This window comes from Ixodes scapularis, unplaced genomic scaffold (assembly GCF_016920785.2).
Source record: "Ixodes scapularis isolate PalLabHiFi unplaced genomic scaffold, ASM1692078v2 PGA_scaffold0__279_contigs__length_252992795, whole genome shotgun sequence".
Classification (NCBI taxonomy): Eukaryota; Metazoa; Arthropoda; class Arachnida; order Ixodida; family Ixodidae; genus Ixodes; species Ixodes scapularis.
In genome coordinates this window covers 166,678,557-166,705,155 of record NW_024609835.1, presented here as the reverse complement: position 1 = coordinate 166,705,155, position 26,599 = coordinate 166,678,557, and the positions used below count along the sequence as shown (strand labels likewise).

The 26,599-nt window shown below is 45.2% G+C and overlaps 1 protein-coding gene across 3 annotated transcripts in view; it reads left to right on the top strand.

Moving 5' to 3' along the window:
* Positions 1-26,599, top strand: part of LOC8030970 (fasciclin-2) — a 126,340-nt gene that overhangs the window by 44,039 nt on the left and 55,702 nt on the right. For all 3 annotated transcript variants that reach the window (XM_042290337.1, XM_029970246.4, XM_029970194.4), the window contains exons 2-7: positions 727-889; positions 7,127-7,275; positions 8,296-8,565; positions 12,034-12,152; positions 18,070-18,132; positions 19,186-19,282. In XM_042290337.1, coding sequence (XP_042146271.1) covers positions 727-889; positions 7,127-7,275; positions 8,296-8,565; positions 12,034-12,152; positions 18,070-18,132; positions 19,186-19,282 — 861 coding nt within the window. The remainder of the gene's footprint in view (positions 1-726; positions 890-7,126; positions 7,276-8,295; positions 8,566-12,033; positions 12,153-18,069; positions 18,133-19,185; positions 19,283-26,599) is intronic.

Below are 26,599 nucleotides of genomic sequence, written 5' to 3'. Positions count from 1 at the left end.
CATTTAGCTTAACTTCTTATCACATCAGGCCGAACCACTGATCGGAAAACCGCTGTACCTTAGTTGTCTCACCTTTTGGCAATTACCGTAAATAATGTATTCGAGGGGTTAGCTACGTAGGACTAGAAGCAGAAGCCAAGAATGGCTTCAATCAGATGAGCTTTCTGAAGGAATTAGTGGGCAAGGCTGCAGTGTGAACTTCTCTTATGCACCCAGACCTTGGTCAGTGTTTTCCTCAAGCATTATGCCGTAAATAAAAATCTTTATAAAAAAAAATGTATCTTATGAAATGATTTTGAATGTTAACATGTCAATGTGGACATGTCAACTTAAAATGTTTGAGTTGGGAAGGTTCATTCATTACCTTCTGCATTTGCTTATCTCTCCCTTTGCGGCATTTATTTCTAGTTATCAGCTCTAATGTAATTTTCAGAGAACTCTCGACATCTTCGCCATGAAATCTATTCTCAAGGCAATCTTTTTGTGTTGACATTTCCTATGTCGGAAAGTGATTTGGGTCCCCGCGCTCGACTACGATGTAGGTAAAACATTGTTTTTCGTTCCTCCAGCGGCTTTGTGTCCTTCTTGACTGACGCTTTCGTTTTTCGGTGACAATTTTGTTTCTCCCTGCTTTTCCCTTTCTTATTCCGTGGCAAGCTTTACGAGTTCGTTGGTGCTCGAGTTGGCCTGACCTTTCCTATCTGCTTCCCCGTTTCTGCCATACAGTGTCTGGTGTGGAGTCCCAAGGCACCCTCGTGATCAACCCCGTCGGGGAAAACAAGACAGAGCCAGCCGGCAAAGGGTTCGTCCTCTTCTGCAAGGGCAACTCGGGCGACGCAGACTACACGGATTTCAAGTGGACGGGCCCCAACAACCAGGAGATCTTGGGGTCAGTATGCTCTGTTGCTCTCCCGTGTGCCTTAGTCTTATCTGTGTGCTTGTTCTCACAGTCCATCACTTGTGTCGTTAACTGAAAGGTCCCCAACTGTAGACTTAAATACCCAAAGGGGAAGCCCGGAAAATTGGGGAGACAAAACATTTTTCAGACCGTCAAAAATCTGTTAAAAATCGTGAGGATACATTTTTTTTTAGCTGTCTCTTTTACTTATTGAATATAAGTAAAACGAGGTGTTCCCATGGTGCAAGATGCAATTGCGGTCACATCTCATTAATACGGACTCATTAATGTAGATACCCTGCTATGTGGACAACATGTTCAAGGCATGCACGTAGCCAGGATTTTGTTTCAGGGGGGGCCCACTCATGACAAAATGCTGTATGAGGGGGAAGGGGGATAGGAGGACCCATGCAAAATGGAAGATTTTGGGGGGGGGGGGCACGTAGCCATGGGCCTCTCCCCTGGCTACGTGCCTGGTTCAAGGATGAACTGGGTAAATACATGCATTTTTTTTCACGTTTTTATGGAAAACTCGCATTATGAACAATTTTAGGGAAACGGAGGTGTCCATATTAACGAGGCATCACTGTAGCCAGGAACTATGCTAAAATACTTAAATGGGCTAGTTGGTTAAGCACACTAAACATAAATAGAGCTTGTCCCATCTTCTTTGTGTGCTTGTCTGTCCTTCGTGCTATTTATGTTTGATGTGCAAGCCTGTAGAACTGCTCAGCAACCAAGCTGAGGAGCAAGTCTACAGAATGGGCTGAATGGCCTGTCTTCCTTCTCAAAATCTGTTCCTGCCTTATGCAGGACAGAGCGTGGTGGAAGACCCCTTTTAAAATTTTTCTCTCTAAAGCCAGACCTGTATCATGCTCGCAATCCCAAAATCTTGGATAAATCTTTATGGTATGCCCTTTAAGACTGTTTTTAGTTATGGAAGAATTTAAGCCCATAAAAAAAATGTATGAAATGTGTATGATGAGTAAATCATTCTATCCCGGTTTTCACCTCAAGAAAAAAGCAAGTCTTATTACGACATTTGGCTATCGAAGAAAAAAGCTATGCTTCTAGCGTTTGGAATGTATATGTGTTGATAACATAACATTTATAATAAAAATACTCACTTGCATATACCTTAATTATCCACATAAAAAGGGGAATTGGTAATGCTCCGCGAGGAGCCGGACTTGTTTTACTACAGTTCTTGAGGTGAAAACGGGTGTAGAGGGCTAAGCACTCTTCCTTTCTATGCGTCCGAGTGCAGGGCTCACTTTTTTCTGGGGTGTTTTCGTAGAGGGGAGCCTTTTCTTTTGCAAGACGACATCAAAACCATTTTGGAAGGCACGTCGGTAGACAAAAATCAATATCCTTCGGACGAGAAAAGACACATCCCGAAGTAGTCATTCTGTTTATCGAGGTACCAATGCCTCTCCCTCGCCAGAATAAGCAAAAACGAGGCCCCAACTCTCCAAGTTGGGCTAGAGCTCCTTGCCATTTGCGCTTCTGGCTGAAAGTGGGCCACGGCTAAAAGCTGACGCACGCTTGCGTGCACTTCTACTTTACTTTTTTTTCAAAAACATATCTTCCCCCTCATGTGACAGGGGCTTGACTCGTGAGGAGAGCGTTGCATTGAGAGGAGGGCCGTCAGTCGGTCGATGCCGAAGGAAGCAGGTCGTCAGAAGCGACTTATTTTCGCCTCCCCACCTGCGCCTCCGAGAATAAGTGTGGCCCCTGCCGCCAGACTCTTAAAACCAACCTCGCCGCCACCTTTTGCCAGCTGTGTGACTAAGCCGCATCGGAAATGGGAATGCGGTCTAACAGATAACATCAAAACACACAGAGGGGGAGGTTTTTTTATTTATTTTTTGTTCTGATGTTTTTTTTTGCTTTCGTGCCACCTCTGTAGTCGTCTAGATACACCTTGAATCTGCTGCCCTCTGCAGATTCTGGGGTGCATAGGACCGCAAATGGAATTCCTAGTCCTGCTCGATGTTCGGTGCGAGTCGCTATTATTGTTGAGGCAGTGGTTTTGCTCGGGGCTTGGCATCGTAATGCCTTGTGCACACTGTGCGGGTTAGTGCATACTTTTTTGTTATTTTCTGTTCATAGATGCAAAGTAATGCAGCATCGTCACATCAAGGGGTCAGAGACGGGGCACGGAAAGAGTTAATTTTATACAGGGTCTGCATTATCCGGATGGCAATCTGAGAGCTGCAGTGGAGTATACCGGGTGTTCCATTTTAGTTTAAACGGATTTATCACAAAAAAATCTGTAAGAGATCCACTGATACAATTTGGGCATGTGAGTTATACAGCCAGGGGGACATCATATAGGTGGCTAATCTTTGCGATAAGTCTGGTAATTAACTAAACTTCCTTAATTAACTTTTTAATTAGTAAAAATAATCATATGGCTTCAATTGGGAACATGCTGAGCATAATCAAAAACCACTATATCAGTCAATTTTAGAACGACCTGAAGCTCGTGGGAAACTCGGGGGTGCACCAAATTTACCACTTGTGCAGCAGGCACATAGCTAGCTGTGGCGGATCGCAATGATAATCTAATGATCTGCGTTTTGCCACTGCTAGCTTTGCGCCTGCTGCACGAGCGGTAACTTTGGTACGCCCCCGAGTTTCCCACAAGCTTCAGGTCGTTCTAAAATTGACTGATGTTGTGGTTTTTCATTATGCTCAGCATGTTCCTAATTGAAGCCATATGATTATTTTTACTAGTTAAAAGTTAATCAAGGAATGTAGTCAATTCTCCAACTTCTCGCAAAGATTAGCCGCCTATATGATGTCCCCCTGGCCATATAATTCCCCTACCCAAACTGTATTGGTGTATCTTTTACAGATTTTTTTTATAAATCTGTTCTAATTGAAATGGAACACTCGGTATATTTCGAAGTTTGAGAATGGTACTGGTCTGTGATTAAGCTTTGATAATGGGATTTTGTGGCTTGATAGTAGCAGGGGTAGAACGGCTGCGCCATTTGCGCCATTTTGCGCCAGACGCATGTGTCTGCGCCATCCTGCGCCATGTTTCAGAAACTGCGCCACAGCCAATACCTCGCGCCATTATGCGCCAAATCGCAAAACGTGCGCCAAAAAAACTTTTTATTTCGTCTTAGTTTCGGTTTCTATCGACTCAATTGGCAACAATGAGGGCGTTTAGCCTGGTCGGCCTTGTAATCCTTTGTTGTGTTTATTCCCCCTGTCTATCCCGAGTCGGAAGCGCGCGAAAAAAACTCGGATTCAAAGCGCTACACCACCTGCGACTGGATTGTTATTCTTCAACCATAAGCGGTAGGGCAAGTCGGCCGAGGTGAGGTCGAGTCGTTAAGCATCAGATTGCATGAGGCTCTGCGGCCCGGGATCCGGACGTCATCCAGTCGAAAGCAAATGAGCGAAAGATTCCTTTTAGTACTTCATCCTTAGCAGTTGGAACCGCATTCTCGCAAGATAAATCGTGATTTGATAGGACTGAAACGCGGTCCGATCCGAAACCTTGCCGGCCAGCAGCTCTTACCTTGCCGGCCAGCAGCTCTACTTATCTGCTCGGAGTACTTTAACCTTGCTCCTGCTTATCGCTTCAAATACGATAACTTCGTTAATCGTAGCCTGCGGCTTCGATATCGAGTTGCGCAATAGGATAAACTCGAAATTTGTTGCCCTGCTCCTCCGTGCAACTGCATGTCCGTTGTTTACGCTCGTCACGTGGTTCGCACATATAATTACTATGTCAATCACGTGCGGGTTGTGCGATAAGCAGTGCTGGTTTGCATTTTGAGCAGCCGAAAGCCACTAAGAAAATATCAAGGACGCTATTTTCAGAAACATCAGGTACTAGCTTTTTGATTCTCATTAAGGCTCACAAAGTTTCAAGTTTTCGCATCTATTACACTGTTATCCCATCTGCCTGGGTCCCTAACCACTGATGTTCATCTCTGCTCCTAAGCAAAATTGAAATTGTTCCCGTGCTTGTCTAAGACACAAGCTGAAGTGCAATGCAAACTGATCTGAGCTGCTCCTAGCCTGCTCCAGAATGTAGTTTTAGCTGCTCCCAACCTGCTCTAAAACGGCTGTTTCAGCTGCTCCCGTGGCTGCTCCCAAGCACATTTCATGAGTTCCACCCCTGTACTAGTAAAAAGGATTTGCTCCTGTATGGTTTGAGTTGTCTCTAAAAGGCCTCACGGGAGCAATTTTATTGTTTGTTCTATGAAATGGATTTCTCACAATACTTTACAAAGTGGATAGTTGGGCGAGTAGACGAAGAATGCTGAAAAGAATGCCAATAAGCAAGGGTGTTGGCTTTTCAGGCAATCTTGAATTTGAAATTTGACTTCAATTTGCTTGCTGAATTTCATATGACTGAGTTTGCATAGTACTGGAATCTAGGTGCACCTCACGCAATGATGTTTGCTTAGTGCTTTGAATGACTTATTTTTTACGAGGTCCTCATTTATGTGAATTTTGCAACTTTAAAGGTAGTGCTAAAAGTTGATTTCATAAAATATATTACCCCCATGGTGTGAATCACTATAAGGTAATATATCTATCCAATTTCCGAAATTTCATGCCTGCAAAATATTTGTAAAACCTACACTCCCCAAAATTCAAAATTCATGAAATATTGAGCCTAAAAAAGTCTAGTCATGTACAGTAATATGTCTCGATCTTTAAAGGAGTATTGGAATTTGAAAGCTAATAATTTCTGGTTACAGATTTACTTTATGAATATTTGGTACATACTAGCCGGTTTCATAAGTATTCAGATGTCTAATATCTTCATGCTGTCCAAAGTAATTGTGAATAATGAAAAGTTAAAACATTTCTTGTTGGGTTTTAACTAAATTTCCCTTGCATTCATAAAATATAACAAGGATTGATTATGAGAAGGCTGGCATACAGGTTAAAGCTGCTAACATTCCTTTAAAACATTACATCAAGTTAAATTGCAGAACAAGAAAACAAAATTTCCGGCTATATGTATGTGCTATTGCAAAAGATAAAACATTTGTTTTGGCAGTTGTGCAGTAGTAGTAGCCTTATGAACTACAAATCATCTGGAAGGCATAATACTGTAATCTGCCCCAAAGGTTTGATGGCATATTTGTAGTATAAAAGTATTCTAAGAAGTTTTGCCTTCATTAAATGTGACTGGGTAATGTAAAGGAATTCCTATGAGTTCAGCCAATCACTTCAAAGCAATAAAGGTCGCCGTGGGCAGGAGGCATTTCATTTGACTAATATAAAATAAAAGCGAAACCAAAATGATTACCTCATTTTTCTTAGTTTTTATTTATAAGTTCTGATTGAGAAAGGTTCATCCTTTAAAGGGCACTAAAGAGGATTCTGCAGTTGTCTTTTCTTGGTCACGACTGACTCTACGGGCCCTAAGCAACTTAAAAATCCAAAAATTACAATCACACGACACCCATCTCCTTATTAAAAATGCAACAAAAGGTTAGAACACATCACTTTCTGAGGCAATTTTTCCACTCAGGCAAGGTGGGGCATACCCCAGCAGTGGTCTCGGTGTGGTGACAATGGGCTCTCGTTGGCCAATCACAAGCTGGCTCTCTCGGAGAGGAGGCTTGCGATGGGACCGATGCGCACCCATCGTCACTGCGCTGAGTGAAAAAATTGCCTTAGAAAGTGGTGTGTTCCGACCTTTTGTTGCATTTTTAGTAAGGAAATGGGTGTCGTGTGATTGTAATCTTTGGATTTTTAGGATGCCTAGGACCCGTAGGATCAGTTATGACCAAGAACAGATGATCGCAGAATCCTCTTTAGTGCCCCTTCAGTATTTTCACGAAACAAACACACTGACCGCATTTTTATGGGAAATTACAGTGCCATTTTTTGCAAAGCCGATTTTTGTAATTTATTATAAATTGGTCACTCTAATAATGTCAGTGTCCTATCCTAGCAAAAAGATGTTGAGTGTGCAGGCGAGCTGGTGATAGTTAATCACATTGTGTAACACCCAAGCTGTATTAGAGGAGAAAAAACAAACAAAAAAAACAGACAGGAGATTAACGTCTCTATTTAAGCTGAGCTGAGTTTGAGGCTCCTGTGTTCGTTTCTTCTATTTGAAAGTTCTTTCTTTTTTCCTTCACCGCAGTCCCTCTTATTACACAATATGATTAAGTGTCCTAGCTTTCCGTTTACTTGCTGTGGTCCTGACTATTATGCTTTCCCCAATGCTTTTCTTTTCAGGGGCCCGGATATGCAGGTGATATCTACGGATGACAGCTACATCCTCTCCTTTGACAAGCCGTCACCCCAAGACAGTGGCACCTACACGTGTAGCGCCCTCTATGGAAACACCATCCGCCTAACCATTTCGGTTCACATCACCTTTTACCGTGAGTCATTGTGACGTCTTGTTTCTATGTTTCCACATTGCTATTGGAGGTATGGAAGTTGAGGGTCTCCTGTCACTGCCATGCTTTCTTCAACCCTGAGTCACTCTGACTTCTTGTTTCTTTGTTTCTGCATTGCTGTTGGAGGTACACAAGTTAAGGGTCTTTTGTCATTGCCATGCTTTTGTGAACTGCAGCTGTTTGTCAGCTGCACAGAACTGCCATGTTAAATGCTTAGAGCACTCTACCAGCAGCTTGTTTTGTAGAAGTCATATGTTAATGAGTAAACATTTGTTACCCTTTCCTGAGATCCCGTAAAAATGCCACAACTGGTCTTGTTTTGGCTCATTTTAACTCTCAAGCATAAAAATTAATATACCTTGATGCAAGTTTCTCTTGTATGCCAAATGTAAAAGTGGAAACACAACTTTTTGTCACATTTTTGTTGAGGAGCTTGTGTTGTGCTGTCTCTTTTACAGCAGCAGCTGTTAGTGCCCCATTCCGGCTAAATCCGACAGCATTCGCATGTAAAAACCCATGATCGCAGGGGACGGGCTGCCCCATCGCTGCAGCGCTATCGCTCTCTTCCCATCACCGTTGCCCCTTACAAGCGTGTCATTTATGGCAAGACATACTAATGCCTCCTGTCTCTCTCTTTCTCCCCCTCGCCACTGCCATGCACACAGCAGCAGCTCCAAAACCGCAGATGTGGTCAGTTTGGAGTTCTGGAAGGTTCTCTGGCAGGTCTAGAAACAGCAGTTAACCAAAACCATATTGTATAAGAGCATTTCAACCAAAAGCACATTTCAGCGTCAAATTTCTTGGCAAAAGCACATCTTGTAAAAGCCTTTGTACATCTCCTACAACTATTTTACTAAAAGCATATCTCATAAAGCAAGTATCACAAAGCACATTCTTCAACGACGCAAGAGCTCCCGCCATGCATTGCAGCACGCTTTGTGCGGTCTGTTGCAATCTTCCCTTGGGAACTCTGGCTGTCCGACCCGCTCCCTCGCCATGCAGACGACATCACGTGGGAGGAGTGCCCCCTGAGCCAGCATGTGATCCTGGGGCAGGAAGGGAAGGTGCGCTGCCGGGTGAGGGGCAACCCGGTGCCCATGGTGTCCTGGACCAAGGATGGACGGCTCATGGACAGCCAGCGCTACGAGGGCACGGACGACGGCGTCTTCATCCGCAGCGTCCAGGAGCAGGACAAGGGGCTCTATCTTGTGTCTGCCATGGTCGCCGTCACGGGAAAGTTCCAAAAGCGCAACATTACTGTTGACGTCTACAGTGAGTCCCCCCCTCTTTCTTGTTTCGATCGCCGGGCTCGATCACTGGCCTCGTTCGATTTACCCGCACTAGCCTACACTGGTGCAAGGCAGCGTACCTCCACTATGTGTTTTAAGAGTAGGCTGCACTCATAGGTGAAATGCAAGCGTGTGCTTCTGGTACATGAGCTGTAGGTAAATCAAACGTAGCAGCTGTATATGAACCCTGAAAGAGCCATGGAGGTGGGAAGCTTCTGGGCCTGTTTGCTCGAAGCCAGTTAACTTTAACTGCCGTAAAAAGTTAACCGCATTTCGCTATGAGGGGGAATTTCAGGTCATGTAACCGGCAGAGTAAGGGCGGCGGAGAAACATGGCGGTGCCCCTGCAAACGAGTGTTGCTCGCTTTGGAATTAATATGTCGTAGTAGCTGCAATAACGGGTGCGTTAGTCAGCAATGAATGGTGCAGGAGGCTCTCGCTTTGTCTTACCTCACTTAAATTGCAAAGCATGAGCAATGACCTCGTTGCATTTTTTAGATAGTCTTTCGATTCTGGCCATTCCTAAGCCTAAATGATTGCAGTAATTGTCGGCATGGCAACGTTTTTGGAATACTATAGTGGATTGCCTTGACTCAATCGGTCAGGTATAGACCTATTGCTAAATTACCCAAGCATCAAGGAGAATGCAGGGAATGGTGTTCCACGTGCCACACTTACTGGCGTTTGCAGCAGTAACTGTTTTAAAGCGAAAGCGTAAAACAAATGGCATCTTGGACGCGCATTCGTCCGCGCTCAATATTTGGTTATTTACTTCAAATCTTTTATGCGGGAAAGGCGTGCGCGTGCGGCACATGAAACACCATTTCTTGCATTCCCCTTGATGCTTGGGTAAATTAGCGATAGGTCTATTGACAGCACGCAGAAGCAGACAGCGTCCCAAAAGACCCTTCGCTAAATTTCCCAAGCACCAATGTTCATGCTACGAGTGTAGTTACGTGTGCTGCACGTGCTGGCGTCTGCACTATTAACTGTTCTAAAGCAAAAGCCTAAAACAATTTTTACCTTGCATGTGCATTTGTCAAAGCCTTATTATGATTATTTACTTTAATGTTTTATACTGGGAAGACTAGCGTGCGCAGAGCATAGAACTATACTTTGAGCATTCTCCTCGATGCTTGGGTAATTTAGTAATAGGTCTGTTTTCACTAGAACCGAACTACCTGGTTTTCAATTTATAATGGTGTTATATACAGTTATTACATGCTGGCCAACCATGCTGCCAGTGTAACACCCATCTTTCACTACTCACTTCTTCCTCATTGTTTTTAAGACGGAACTTCGTCGTCCTCCTTCGAACTGGGAAGGAAATTTCAACAAGGCTTGTCTTCGCTTCAGACAGCCAAAAATTTAGAAATTTTCCAAACAAGGTTAATTTAGTTTTACCTTACCCAATATCTGTGCCACAAGCGAGAAAAAGTGTCCCTTAAGCTCAAATGTATGCTATGCTGCATTGCAAAAACCTGGTATTACGTGTTTTTGGATGCCCCCTTTTTGGAAACTTTTCTACGAAAGCAACTAATATTTGCTGGAACCAGTAGGTGACAGCAGCTACCTCCCCATAATAAAACCTGGAGCTATCGCTCATCCAGTCCTTGTTAAATATGGCTAGCTACCTAGTAGGGAAGGGCAGTTAACTTTTTAGCGTGGTTAATGTTAACCGGCTTGGAGCAGACGTGCCCTAAAGGCGCATGAAGCTACCAGAGGTGAAGCCAGAAGTATGGAGGGACATGCCATTAATGATAACCAAGACTAGGGGCCCCAAAGGCGACCACAACAGCAGTGGAGTCAGCTCTCCTTTCCGCCCAGTAACGTCTCTTGGTTTTGGTCATCGTTGTTGGCGTGTCCCTCCACATTTGCGGCTTCACGTCTAGTGGCCTCATGTCGCCTCCAGAAGCTTCATACCTCCGTGGGAAGAGCCTTCATGTTGACAGCCCTTCATGTTTCTGTTTCTGCGTGTACTGCTTTTTTATTTGTCTGAACTTTGAACGTGTTCCGTGAGACCTAAAGAGGTTGTGTTGCATGTCTTTGTTCCTCAGGCTAAAAGTTTTGGTTTTTAAAGAGGCCTGCAAATTCATAGAAGTGCAGATTCAGTTGGCATTATCTGCAATTGGCCGTTTTGAATCTATTATGTAGGCCACATGGCAATAGGCATTTAGGGGTGGCTTTTATGTTTTACCCTCTACGGTAGAGGTCGGCAACCGGCGGCCCGCAGGCCGCATTTGGCCCACGAAGCAATATTATGCGGCCCCCGGCACGCCATCAGAAATGAACTCCTCATCCTTCAAAGGCACACTCCAGAAGAATTGGTGTGTTGGGTTGCCAACCCGATATAATCGGACGTATTAACTCTGAACATGTTCGAGAGTTTTGCCAGATAGAGTTTGTTGATAGGGTAATCCATAAGCAGACAATAAGCTGAAAAATGCATTTGCAGCAAATGATTTTGTCACAATGTGGCTCCCTGAATTCAAGTTTCCAAATCTACAAAATCTCGTAGTGTCCTTAATCGAGGTGGGCGCTTTATCTGCGAACATGCTTTATCAAGATGAAGACTGCAAAGCCAAATGTGGGTCTTGCGGAATGACAGATGAGCATTTCCAACGTGTTGCACGACTTTCAGTTTAGAGTTTTAATGTGAATGTTGCATCGTGGCAAGCAATACTGAACACCCGAAATCTTACTGAGAGGGGGCTCGAGCAATCTTAGGTTATGTGTGCCTGAATCAAGAGAACATCTTTACTATACTAAATTATGTAAGTACATATGATTCATCAAGATATACATCTTTCATTTGGAAGGTAGGGTTGCTGCTTCTGCTTCCCCCGGTCTGCATATGTGTGTTGTTTATGTATTAGTATGAATGACACTTTTTTATGCAAGATTTGCCGACTTGGGTTTGTTGCTGTAGTCAGAGATTCCCCTTACTGTAATGATGTTTTACTTGGGTTATGTAGCTTACAGATAAATAAATAAGCGCAGTGGCCACTGAAAGCCTCACTCGAGCCACATGTTGAGCTGCAAGTAGGCATCTAGGACTTCAGTTTAGGTCACACTATCGATCTTGCCTTTTCTGACACACTTACGAAAGTCGTATTATGTGTTGTTCCACCCGCTTACATTTCCTCATTTCTTAGCCGGCCACTTTCAAATCTAAGAACAACAGCATATTAGGTGGTAAAAATAAAAAAAAAAAATACATCCAGCGTAGAAAAGGAGGACGGTAGAAAAGAAGTAAATGGGACAAGAATCTATCTTGCAACCAAACATTTTTATTTCAAGCACGAACCAAACCACCCGCATCTCTAGTACAGAACGTCAAAGGACACAACTTCTCCTTTCTGTCGTCGGTTTCCGGTTTCTCTGTGGTGTGGTCGCCCACCGCTTGCGAGTTTCTTGGGACTTGTCCTGAGGCGTGCCTTGCCCTTGTGCAGCACCCCCCAGCATCTCCCCCAAGATGCCACACTCCAGCGAGCTGGTGGAAGGCACCCAAGGCACGCTCAAGTGTTCCGCCGAGGGGTACCCGCCTCCGCTCTACTACTGGTTCGACCAGGTGGGTTCCCTCGCATGTATGGATGGATGGATTGATGCTGACGGCTCTACCCTTTATATCGGGTGGTAGCTCGTGCCTCCTATGCTCCGCGACAACTTTTCTTGGAATTTTCGGGGAGAGGAGGAGAGCCTGTGCACAGCTTTATTCAGCGCTCAAAATGGGAGAGGGAAAGCGAGCCTGTATTTTCCACTGCATTGCCAAGAAAAGTTGTAGTGGAGTATAGCTACGGCGACTCTGGTGATGCTTGTTGCCAGCAGCAGTTTCTTCTTGCCACCAAAAGAATAAATTTTTATAGAAGAAAATAATAAAAAAGTGCACAAAATACCAAACACTGCACTTCCAAACTAAACAAAAAAAAAAAAAAGAAAAATAAGTTGCCCAGATAGGTTATGTAAAAATATGCTCTACGCCCCCACCCCACCCCACCCCACCCCACCCCACCCCCTTTAAAAAGAAGTATTACCGGAATATTGGTTTTGCCAGATGCAATTTTAGTTGAGATCAATTTCATCTGCTTGTGTGCACCGACTCGAGAGTGGCTTTTATTTCAAGGTTGGTGTCAACAGCATGGGTGTACCAACCGGGAAAGGGGAGGGGGGCAAAAGTGGAGGACTGATTCTGATTCGTACAGCTCTTTTTAGTGGTGTCCTTGTGGTGTAAATATTACATTAATTGTTTTTATAAAAAAAAAAACATGCATTTCACTACATACATTTTTTTCAAGCAGTTAAAAAAAAATTAAGGAAGTGCAGCATTTTTTTTTTTTAATTTCTATGGAATTGTGGAGGCCTTTGATAAGGTTTGATTTTAATGACCAGTGTCCTCTTTGAATGGCTCAAACGTGGAATAATGCTAAATTTACCAATTGCACGCTTGGGTTTGACAACTACATTTTAGAAATTACAGGTAGGAAGCCAACATGTTGCATAAACGTTTGGTGTGCCAGTTCCACAGGAGGGACAATTTCCCTGATCGTTCAGAGGTAACCCCCTCCCCCCCCCCTGCTCCTGACGAAGCACCACACTATAACCAGTTATGTAATTGTTTGGCAAACTAATAGATTTTAGGTGACATGCCTACAGGATCTGAACTGACATAGCTGGCACACTCTAATGGTGAATTTCACTGGTCATTTTGGAGCGCACCAGGATCAGTAGGCCAGATCCGAGATGGAGCAAGTGATCCGAACAGAATTACTCTGCTTCCGGAGCCCCAGAGGAACGTGACCACGTCTCTGGGATCGGCGGATACCTTTTCATCATTCACCTTCTCGGGAACTCCCTTCCCGTGGTCCTAGATCTCGAAGCACGTGTTTTCGCAATCACGGCGCTAACAACTTCTGTTCAACGCATGAGCATAGTTAATCATTATGTGAAAGATGCGTGTCAATAAGCGATGGTGCATCAGCTTAGCCCACTTGCCTCTTCATCAAAATACTCGTGAAAGGTGTCCATGTATGTCTCAATTTTTTGCCTCTTCTGCGGAGGTCCGAAAAGACAGTCGAATTCATGCGGGACATATAAGCAGTCCTCGTCATCGCTGCTACTAGAGCTGCTGCTGCTGCTGCAGGAGCTGCTCGAGCAACTTGACGGCGAGCTGCCATCAAGCTGCAGCAGCAGTAAAGCGGGCGGCATTTCGCAGGCAGCCATTACGAATTCTTCCGAGGCTACATGCCTGGCGAGAAAGGAAGTCAAGTGTGCGCGCCGAGCGCTGGCAAGGCTGGTTTCCAGTCAAATCCGTCGAAATCGGCAGAGCGACTTTTCTCGGATCCGGATTGAGATCTGGAGTGGGAGCTGATCCAAAACGACGAGTGGAACATATCCATCTCGATCCCGATCGCCCAGTGAAATAAATGCACTCCAGAATGACCAGTGGAATTTGCCATAAATTGATCTTGACTTGAAAACTGTTTTTGGTAATGGACTTTTTCCGCTTGTAAACGGCACCCAGCAGCAGACTTCTTAGGAAAGGTCCATTTAGTGATGATTTCCACACCTAGGAAGTTACCTGTTACAACTTCAAAGTAATGGTTTATGGAGAATTCATTACTTGTCATGTAATGTTGTGACATGTTTCATGGTAATGGCAGTACATAATTGATAGTGTAATTTCAGTGTAAAATTAATCATTCATTTTTGCTTAAAAATAGATATGATAGAAATGTAAAGTATTACTGCAGTGATAAAAGCGCTGCTCCGAATTGCGGTATGAATGAAAGTCTGCTACATCTTGTACCAAAGTGCCATTCCTGCCGAAAATTGCGCCTCGCTTGCGCCGAGATGGGCCTAAGCAAAGCAAAAAAAAAAGAAAATATTTGATTATTGGTCAAACTTAATATTTAGGAAAGTAGGAGGAAAGGAAAATCATACAAATATGTATTGCATAGCATCTCTACTCGCCTTATAGTTTATTTCGTCTTAGGTCAGAGTGCAGTCCAAGGCTCGAACAGATCCAACCATGAACACGCATAAAAGCACACGTCACTGGACATTTTCTGCACTTCATTGGTTTATTCTATGAAAGAACATGTGCAAGAAGATGGACGAGTTCTATGATGTCGTGCTTTGATGCCGTTTGGTTGGTTTCATCGTCTAAATTTCTAGTGTCAGCGACGCCAAGAGCTAAAAGTCACGAGAAAGAATTACAAAATAGTAGGGTTGGTGGCTCCTGTGATAAGACAGAACCAGGGTCTTGTACTCCTGATGAGATCTCTTGATCATCACGAGCTTCATCGCTCTGCTCTGGAGGGCTAGGATCAGCTGCTGACATAAGTGAGTGCCTGGATTAGTGCAATAACTTGGATATTATGCTCAATACTGGGGTACCGAACTTGGTCTTGATTGTAGGCAATCTCTAATTTTAAAATGCTGTGCCGAGAAATGGAAAAAATTTGTGGGTCATTATGTAAACAGAATACAGTAGTCAAGGTAGTTTCTGTTTAACTGTCAATCAAAAGAGCAGCAAACTTTGACTTAACTCTGTTTTAAATGCCGCTAAAGAGCAGTGTCACTTCTAAAGCACAAGCGTGTTTTCACAATACTTGTGGGTGGTTGATTTTGCAGTTTATAATGTTAAAATCTCGAGTTTGGTAGGTTAATAAGACATATTTTTATTTATGAACCTTTTGCAGATATGCTAGTTTTTGCCAGCAGTTTACAAAAAAATAAATAAAATTACTCGCGGAGTAAATAAACTATTTAGTCTAAAAAGGGGAGGACGGGAGAGGCTTTATGTCAACTGAAGTGTTGTGCTATGCTTTCTTTTTACTAAACATGTTTTTAAGACACATTATAAACAGAGACTACCCTGACCAAAGCCTTATATCTGAAAAGAAGGTTCTCTGTTCCTTTTTCACCCTATCCTTATTACAGAATGTAATAAGTGCCTAATATGCTCCAGTTTCAAAGAGGAGCCCATTCAACTTCCTCGTCCTCGAGGGGGGGTGGGCATCCTGGTCCGGATGGTAACGACCGATGATAGTGTTTGCCCGACAGAAGCCCCCGGGAAGTTGAATAAAAAAAAAAACAACTAAAAGTTGTCGAATCCCGCTGAACACATTGCGACATTGGTTGACTTTACAGTGGCCAGTGTGGCCACATTTATTAGGAAACAAAACAACTCAACAGTGAGTTAAAATCCCAAAATTAAACCCCATACTTTTGTCCCCAGTCTGCCAAAATCGAATCGAATCCAGTCCCTGAGAATCCTCTCGGCACTCCTTTTGTAGACTCGTAGGGGCCTCCTTTCCCCTGAGGGACCAACCAATCCCTTCAAGTTCCATTACTCCCAGGTGGTACACTGTTACCCAATGGTTGGGGAGCTGTTAGCTTGGTGCTCCAACCGCCAAAGCCAAATTCCTTCTAGAGTCGTTCCCTGCATTTTTCCCAGTCTGGCTGGCGCCAACAGCTAAATTATTACATTGAGTAAAAAGCGACAATTTGATACTAAGCGGCGAAACCCTCTGTACACAGGCACACTTGGTTAAAAGCTACACGCAGCTCAACGCGCGGGCTCTCCCGAAACCCGAGACATTTTTTAACGATCGCGGGGGAAGCTCTCCCACCTCGGCCGCGATGCTCCCGCAAATGCTCCCTCCAAAACGCCAACGCCAACATAGAAAGTTAAAAAAAAAAACAATGTCGACGGAAGTCTGGAAAGAGCAACTTTTCTAGCAAAAAAAACAAAAAAACACCTCAATTGATGAGCAGGATTTCTACATACTTAACAAGCCCTCAATCATTATCAGAGATGAACTCATTTAGTGTTGGAACCACTTTTTCATTTTTAAGTGATGTGCTAACAGGTGTTGCCATCTGCTCCAAAAGGATCAGTGGCTGCTCCAAACCATTATTTTGTCTGCTATAGAAACTACTACAAAAGGTCAAATGCCACTTCCATCACTGCAACTGTGAACTGCCGGTTCAGAAGCAGATAAGGATCATCTCAGAAACACAAAGGGTTAACCATTAAAAAATGTAAACCACCGCCATGCCAATCAGGAAGAAAGGTGTAGAGGTAGAAGACGCCACAGCCAGACTAACAAAACAATTTTTAATTACTTCTACTTTTTTTTTTTGCAAGCGCACTTCTGGTGCGCTAAATGTTATCCTTGGTTTTCCTTCAGTATGTGTGTTATATTAATGCGAAAGCATTAACTGGTCCCATAGAGCAGGGCTAGTGGCGTCTGTAACTGTTAAAAAATTAGACATAAAAACCAGTAACCGCAAAAAACTGCACCTAAATTGGCTGCAATGCGTCGTATCGGATGCTTTTTCACGGAAGCCAGTTCGGCCGCTAAAGGTAAAAGCAAGCGTGCCTCGCAAGTTTACAAAAAAACGCAAAGAAAAGCACAACGATGCGGATGCCTCGTCATGGAAGCCAGCGGGTACGCTCAAGGTCAAAGTGGACGCGCTTCAGAAATAAGAAGCAAAAAAAAGCACAAAAACGCAATGCTCCGTCATGGAAGCCATCTTGAAACCGACAAGGTTCGCCGTGCCTGCGCAATGGGGGAGCATGATGTCACCGCTGCAGTGCCGTGTGCGATAAGACTTAGTGCACTGTTTGTAAAAAAATTGCGGTGGCTTAGCTCGGCTATGCCAGGATATACGTAGCGTGAGCTTATGCGCACAAAATGAGAGGCGCTATCAAGCGGCTCCGGTGCAGCGTCAGACTTGGCTACTGCGTAACGGAGGCGCACAGCTGGGCACGCGGCGGCGCCAGTGCGTCTGCCGTGGCTATGACGTCACTCCTCTGGAATGCGCAGACCGGCGAGGCGCACTTTGTAGCGGCGGCGGAGCGCGCGGCGGCGGTGGCTCCGGCGCGCCAGCTGTGCGCCGTGCGACGTCACTGCTCCTCGCGCATGCGCAGCACGGCTCTTTGAAAGCCACACGAAACTGCTCAACCTCGGCCAGTGTAGCTCACGCTACAAAATGCGCTGCGTGTAGGTGAAATTCACCATTGTAGTCAAGTCTCTGAATACGCCGCGGGGCATTCTGCGCGGCGCACCGCCGCACTCCCTGCCGGCGCTGCGGTTGCTTCCTCCTCTTGGCGCCGAGAATGCTTTCACGTTCACAACTCGTAAGAAGTGCTTGGACGTCCTCAGAATTCATTAAAATGTAGATCTTTTTTTTTTGCTAACATATTTGGTGCTTTTATAAACTATGAAACTGAAATCACAGCCTTTACATTGCATGAATTTTTCCAAGTGCCACTTTCTGGAATATTTTGCAAAAACAAAGGCTCACGATCACGGGTGAATTTTTCCACGAACCACGAATGGTTTATCACTCGTACAATCCAACTTTTTTTGGATTGTTTCCAATTCATGAAATCTTCTAAAGTTGCGTCGCAGCAAGGTGTTGGTTCCTCCCCTACCGATGTTCGAGGGTCTGATTCTCGTTTTTGGTTCCCGTTTCAGGCAAACCGCAACCTGAGCACGGTGAACGGGTTCCAGGTAGACCCCAAAAGCGGAATCCTTCAGGTAAGTGCCACTCTCGGTTGCCGCTTTCTCGGTGCCGTTACGGCACCCGAAACGCGTCTTCGACTGACGTGCTGAGCGCATCCTCATTCGTGGCCCCTCTATTACTGCATCGTGGCGTTGCACACGTGCCTGGTTGTTGCCTGCCACGACCGTGGCAGTTGCACAGCAGCGAGGTTCGGTACGGCAGACACCCGTACTGCAACAGGTCGCTTCCCAACTTGGCAGTCCATGGAAGTGTCGGCAGCCGCAAGTTTGAATGCTGGATGACGGCTAGGCCAGGGGTTCTAAAAATTATTTTGTCTCGAGGAATGCATATGTCTCGATCGATAGCTAAGGAACCTCCCTTGTTCTTAGCCTCGATGCGACACAGCGGTGCTGAAGCCTTCGGACCTTGCAAAAAGTAATGTGCGTGTTAGTGAGTGTTGGACTCATAGTTATGAGTCTCTGTGCAGCTCAGATCTGCTAGAATAGAGCTGAAACTGGGGAAACACCTTTTTTGGGGCTGAGATAGCGGAGTAAATTTGGGAGCTTGGGGACTCTATGCGTTATTCATGGCCTGTACGGGATGCTAAATGCGCCAGTCGAAGACTCGTTCCAGGCACCATAGTGCTGTGCGAGTTTGCAGGAATGCATAAGATTTTGAGTTTTGATGGTTAGGAAAAAGATTAAAAAATAAGTTACCCCTGTCTGCTTCTGCTTTAGCACTGCAAACATAAATATATTTTAAGAAATATATACCTTTTTTTAAATGTTGATTAGAAGAGAAAAAATATAGCTAGTGAGACGTCAGTCATAGATCAGGCCTGGTTAGCAGTTGTTATTAAATATAATGAAAATTGTCACCTTCCTTGTCTTGCTTTTGTTTTTCTCTGGTTGCCTTGTGCTTGTCTTTGTACTTGCTTATTTTGATTCTTGCTTGCTTGCTTTTGGGTTTTGAGGATTTTGAGTTGTTTTGGTCTGAAGAAAAGCTTATTTAGAGAAATTACCCCCCCCCAATCTACATTTGTTTTCTGTTGCCATTGCTGATACTAGCCATTGTGACCCGCCCTGCAGGTAAATGCCGTCAGGAGGGAAGACGAAGGCACTTACCGTTGCCAGGCGATCAATCCAGCCAACTTGGACTCGAGGGAGGTGGCTGTCAAGATTGTTGGTGAGCCTCACGTAACCTGCACAACACTGTAGTAGTTCGTGTTTATCTGAATTGCTACCTGGTTTCGTTGCTGTGGCCTTTCCAGCTTTCCCTTGGTCGGGAATTTCTTATTTTAGTGTGCCTTTCATTGGAGCAAGTCAAAATCACATTTACATTGCCCTTGGATTTTAATGGCCAAATGGGTCCAAGTACTGCTGCTTGGATGAGTTAGCTCTTTGAAGTTTTTTTTATTCCTTTGCTTTCTGATAGTGAAGTAATGTTTATCTAGCAATTGTATGGATTACACCTGAAAAAAAAATAATATGGACACTTGTGAATAATATTACCATAATATGACCACAAAGGATATACCTCAGCCTTTGGGAGATCCTTTGTGGAGGTGGTAGCATAGTTACAGATATACATTTATAAAGAAATGTCAGTCTTTTACAGATGCACTATTACAACATTCACTCCTATATCACACATTTGGAGTTTGTCATTTTTGAGGCTGAGGGCCGAGTTCTCAAAAGCAATTTGAACAGGAAGTTTCTGGATAGTAATAGAATATAGTTCACCAGTCTCACTCATATTCCCGCCGGCATACAGTTTCTTTTCCCAGAACCGGTTTATTGGAGGACTCCGCTGCGTCTAACTCTGGAGTCCTTGGCCAAGTTTTGGTCAACTGTAGCCTTCCTAGACGTCAACAGCAGCTTGGAAGCAATCGCACGCTACCTGAGTGACAGTTCTGCACTAGTGTCCTTTGTGAAGTTCCCAGAAAGTACTTTGCCGTGGGGGGCAACATCATTCCAGAGATGGTGGACAAACAGTATAAATAAACATGGACATTGCATAAATATATTCTTTAACTTCTCTCCAAAATTTGCACTTATACCCCTCTTCATCAGTGCCCTTAGGCTGTAGGCTGCGAGTCATCCAGATAGGTTCCTGCATAGCTGTGTTAGGTGGATATGTCGCCTTGACTAGCCAAGAAATTGCACGACTGATGCATGTTTAGTCTACACATGTCACAAGTTGGAAGGAGATTTGTCAGATCCTTCAATTAACAAACTTTATACTGTCGGATCATCTTCGTGATGAATGGATCTTTATCAAAAATGCTGGTTTTGCAAAGTAAAGTCCTGAACCTGTCTTGATTGTTTTATTATAGTTAGCATAATCCATAATAAATTTCTGTTTAAATATTGATATTACTTTTTTTTTAAATATTACTAAGATACATGGCCGCACAATGTGTAAGTCACTACTGTTGCAAATTGATACTACTTTTTTTTTTAAAATTATTACTAAGATACATGGCTGCACAATGTATAAGTCACTACTGTTGCAAATGTTAGAGGTATCACGTAATTGATTTCAAATATATGATTAGGCTCACTTCTGCACTGGGCGGCATGCTTTAGGATGAGAGCAGTGGCCACATCTTCAATCACACTAGGCCTTGAGCCACCCTGTAGCTTTTAGGGGTGAGGCGGCTCCTTAGGGTCTAGCCTTGTCCATCCGTCCGGCGTCTGTGCTCAAATCGATTGCACTGCCTCCGGGATCGGCCCACTTTTAAAAAAAGAACGTGCACCCGCACGGGGGTTCGTACTCAGGACCGCTTGCTTACGAGGCAGACATTTTAACCACTGCACTACACTCCAACGTTGCATGTAGCCGCTCAACGTCTATACAGGAGAGGGCGCTGCGGTCAAATCCGTATATAATCGCGTTAACCTTTGCATGCATTGGCTTAACGTTTATAGACGAGAGGGCGCTGCGGTCAAATGCTCAACTGTGTATATAACCACGATCCATACCACACATTCTCTTTCTGACATGGACCGTTGACTTAAAGGGATTGTCCTGTCAAAACCGGAAGTACTTAAGTTCTTGCGCTCGTTACGTCGGGAGAGCCTTCATGTAGACAAACGTCATTTTTATTTTGATATATGATCTCCCGTTAATAATTAAACCTTTCATGATCCTATGTACGAAGCTGCACCCCGAATTTCGCCAGTGTCAATGGCTGACATCCGTAGGTGCTGCGTGACGTCACAAAACGCAAAGGTTTGTCGGATGGTCGGGTTAACAAGCGTAGGTCGATGGATGTCTTGTATTTTGTTTCAAATTATATAGTCTCCTAGGCTGTACCCTACTGAATTACGGTTCGTTTAATGCAGTTCCCAAGCACGTGCAAAAAAAAAAGTCACGCTTTTTGGCAGGATATTACTCGCAGACAGCCATAAGCTTCGAGCAGACGTACGCCGTTTCGCGCAAACACAACCGCGACGGACGCCGATCAAACTGGGGGCGCTTGGAAAGCAAAGGATGCAGATTTCGCCTTTGAAGCGGCACTTAGGTACACGAAGCGGCATCTTGGTACACATTTCGGCGGATCCACTGGATCGGTGATGAGGCTGTGGGTCATTCCCTCAGAGGCGACGTCCGCGGGTCGAAGGCAAACCGCGAACCGTTCAAATGCATGTCGTCACTTGACTTGTACGAGCTTGGTGAATCAGAGTATACGCTCCATTTTCACACGCAGGTCAAACAGATATCGGGCTGTACGCGTGCTAAATACAACTTCGAGATGGCCAAGCTGTTGGTTTCGGTTTCGCTGCATAATCAAGATCTGTTCGATTCGGCCAGGAAGTTCTGAACTATAGTGCTATAGTCGGTTACAAGTCAAGAAGGTAGCGGCAAATGCCCCTCAAAAGAAATCTTTGCATTTCGACGATAGGTTTGCGGCAGCAGGATGATTTTGCGTCGGGAGTCACTGGCGGCAGCGCGGTCGGTATACCGGTCACCTTGAAGACGAAGGCCTGACGATAGCGTCGTGGCCAAGACAGTTATCGACCGTAACTTTGGCGTCAAGTTGAAGCGAGGATCGGCAAAAAATGCCTATTCTCGGCGTTTTTCCGAAGCCCGTTAGTGGGCGTCCACAGATACCAGCGGACAAAGCATGCAGTATTATGCTCAGCTACAGGGACATGCGAGTGCCAACGCACTAAATCCCAGACCTCTGCAATGTATCGGAGTCGTCAATATGCATCCAAGAGCAACTGAAGGCGGGGACTATCAAGAGGGCAATACCTTTCCCGTGTCTGTAAGTAAGGATATCAACACTGTGGACCCCCCACATAGCATCAAAAAGAAACAATTTACATGAGCCAATATTTCAACACTCACCACAGGGAGCCACACCTACGCGAGCAGGTGCCTAAAACGCTTTTAGAATATCATAATCAAGCAAATTCCTACCCTCGGTTATGATCTCGATTCCGCGTCCACCGCGGGTACGTTATTACCATAAATGAGAGGAAATGCAACCTCCGTATCGGCGTTATTGTTCAACATCAACGACATTTGAGCAAGCGCTGCGAAAAATGGCACCGCGAGCAGAGACAGACGAAGAGTTCGCTGTCCCCATCTGCTCTTGTCGTCTGCTTCTGCACAGACGCTAAACCGAGTCCGGAACCGGTGCAAGATTTTGAAAAACTGCATGGGCCTGAACTCTTTCAGAACTGGGATGAATCGAACGCGCCAGTGCAGAGGTCGTGCAACTTCCGGTTGAATCGAATGCTCCAGTTTCTGCACTGCCAAACTAGTTCAACCAGTTCAGGCGAATCGAACAAACCTAAATTGACTGATCCGATTTGGGCGAGGAGTGAGTGGACGTAGTTTAATATCGTTGGCACAGCATCACACCTCAGCTTACAAGCCTTCTGTCCGCTTAGAGCTCAGCTCAAAGCTCTCTTCTCTGAGATGATTGCTGCATAAGCGGGATCTCAATCTTGACGGAAACCCAGTCCCTACGCACGACGACGATCCACTTTGCACGTCACTGCACGTCTCGCGGAAAAGTGTGGAACGTCATGTCTTGGCTCGCATGTGCTGCCCGGTGGTTGTGGCACCCAACCGCGCAACAAAAATCTTGCCCAACCACGAAACAAGTTGAGCACAACAACAAAAAACGAAGCACGCTGGGGCGTTCACTCGCAGGCAAACGACGAGACAAAAATGCTCGCTTTGTGTTTTGTGACGTCGGAGCTTCAATGTTGCCAACGAAAGCAGCGTTTACGCTAGAATGCGATTGGAGCAGTAAAAATTCAATTACTCAGGCAGAGGGGCATATAAAATTCAGATATTGCACGTACGATGTGTCTCGAGGCAATAACAAGGATATTCAATTGTTTTCTCGAATACAAAATTTGACCGGACAATCCCTTTAAGCAGTGGAGATGCATTCCCACGGCTTCTAGCGAATCAAAGCTGATCCGCTAGAAGAACCACTGGCTCTGCATTTCACCGACCATAAAGCAGTAATAATGAAGTCGAAATGCAACCCGGAACTCAGCACAACCTATGAGCAATAAAAAAAAAAATCGGCACTACGTATGAACAATAAAATCAGTATCATCAGCACCACCAGAGCTTTTCCCCAATCAACATCATTCACCATGTGGAGATGCAACCTCTTTTCATTCATCTTTTTTTTTTTTTTTTTTTCCATATTGAAAAGCATGTAAGGATGGTCAGAGGCGCAAGAACTGGGCATTTGGTTTTGGTTCCCTTTGCTAATTTTATTGGGATCTGACTTTATCCTTTTCCACAGTACTAACAATGAGCAAAGAGAACCAAGACAAGGAACCAAAGCATTGCATTGTCACCCGAGATAGCCATAGAGAGGAAAAAATGCAACAATTCTTGACTTAAAGGGCAGCCACGACTGGTCAAGCACAATACAGTGAAGACCGCATATAACATATGTTGCTGGAGTCACGAAAATCGGTGCTATAAGCGGTACCACGCTATAACCAAAACATCAATTTTTCAGGCCAAAATACATGCCATGAGACAACTTACCTTTGTAAAAGAATTTATTTTATGTTAGATGAAAAATAAAGCTTAGTTTGAGTAAAGTCTTTATTTCACCAGACTAGTACACTTTTCTCTCAAGTGTGTCACACATTTTGAAACAAAATGAGCGACTTTTGCCTGGCGCAGCCTTTTAACGGCGTCGCGGGTTGCGGCCGGACGTTGCGAGCGTTCAGGATTGCTAACCCTTATCACTTTTCTCCGGTGATGGAAACGCGTGAAAATTCGCATCCTTTTACGGTACACGCCAGTAATACCTTCAACTTGAGCACAGGCATGAAATGCTCCAAATAAGAAATGCGGGCAATGTTCGAAAACACAAATGCCTAGAAAGCACCACTGTAGTCGAAGTAAACAAACACGACGACATGGGCGTTTCTGCCGTCTTGAGAGTGCCGCCACGACATCGCCGCACGAGTAGGTGTATCTTCCCTTCTAGTACGTGCTGGGTTATCATAGCGACACACGACGAAAATTCACAGTCAAGGATAGCGCTTTTACGCGGAACGATGAGCTTCCACCACGCCGTCTACGTCGACAATCATGACCGACGCCATGTTTGCGGATAGAAGAAGCCGGCCCGCGACCGGCATGCAACGCGCGCGAACGGCGCGAACATTCGTTGCGGTTGTTTCCAACGCAGCGGAGGGATACACGCATTGGCCGTGGATGCATGCACGTGAACGACATGTACGTGCTTTCCCCGCTTCTTCGAGCAACCTCCTTGCCCCGCAAGTGCCGTTTGCGGCTAGCGCCGTTATCTAGTGTCGCACAGGGAAGCGTGCTCACTGCGCCCGTCGGTCGGCGTGGTCGGCGGGCTGTTCCAGAAACCGCACTATAACCGGTATTTCCCTCGCGCGCCTGCATTTTAAAGGGATACTGAAGCGAAACTTGAAGTACATTTATTATGGTCAGAAATAGGTTTAGTATGATCAATGATATCCGTAAATCATAATCGGGCATTCATATTTTGAACGGATGGCTATATTTTTCACCCTGAGGGGCCCGATTGGGGGCGCGCTCAAAAATCAGCCATCGGAGAGCGCGATGCGTCTTGGGATATTGGGTGCATTCGTGACGTCACTTGTGCCAGCCGGGAAAGGCTACGGCGTGGATGTTGTGGTTACAAGCGTTGCCACTTGGTGGCGCGTCAACGATTTACGACCTCTGACAACGTGGCCGTTTGGGATATGCAAGGGCTGCACGCACGCTGCACCACTGCAAGTCGGCAGCCACGGCACCACTGAGAAAACCAGCTCTGAGGTCGGATTCTCAAAGCGAACTTACGTCGAAAAAGTGTGTACGACAACTTTAAGAGAAACCCCGTATTCTCGAAACGAAATTGTCGCAACTTTTGCGCAGGTTTACACAGAATCCTACGACAGCTCCGCAGCTTTTATGATCAAATCAACATGGCCGACAGCGTCGTTCAGTTACTTGGTAGCGACGACCAACGGACATTCATTTTTCTACGTGCTCTCCTCGTGCGTCCCGACTTAACCAGCAAGTAAAAAGGAAGGAGTACTTGAAACAGGCCACAACGATCAAGAACGCAGGATCCACAAACACCCGAGAAGAGCTACAACGGCCAGGATTCTACCGACCAAGTGAGCTCGGCAGAATATAGTAGGCCTAGCAGCAACATGGACTCGGCGCACCGTTCCTTCGGCAATCCTTGGCCAAGACCGTCTGCCCATGACCGGCTGGCCTGCTGAATGGAATATGCCCGCGTGACCCTTGTGGACCCTTCCCGGATGAATAGTTGTTTTCCCTTAACTAAGTTTCAGAGGTCAATCTTTTCCCTTTGTCATCTCCATCTCCTTGTTTTCCGAGACAGCGGTGACGAACGCTGTCGTCGAAAAGAGACTCTCATTGATTCTATCTCCTTGTTTTGTGTGATATAGAGCTCAAATAAACGCCACACGGATTACCTTTGCAACACGGTATGTACACTCCGTTATTAGTATGCCATTTTTATTCTGACACGACGCTAGGTCACTGTCGAGCTATAGCAGTTCGTGGGAGCTACGCGATTGTCGGTCCAACATTTCTTTGCCGAGTGTCATGTCAGTATCGAGTTGCAATCGTAAAAGATCGGTCCAGAAGCGCTTACCGAAACGCGGTCTAACAGAGTGAATCCAGCACTTCGATCAAACGCGCGTGCCCGCTCGGGGTGTGAACAGGTATTTGCGTGGCTCTTGCTGACACTGTCGTAGTTCAAACATCTTTTTTAACGTCGGCTCGCAACTCACAGCCACTAATACCGGCCGTGCCAGAAGCACGCTCGGGTCGTGTCGTGCAAAGAGCCGCAACGAGAATGAGCTCACTGTGGCCAACTACACTTTGGCTGTCTCCGCCAAGGCTTTGCAAAAGCGTTCAGGCCTTGGCTAATTCTGCCGGCACGCCGAATCGCCGCAGAACGACGCTGCTCCTATGCCACAAGTGATGTCACGAGAA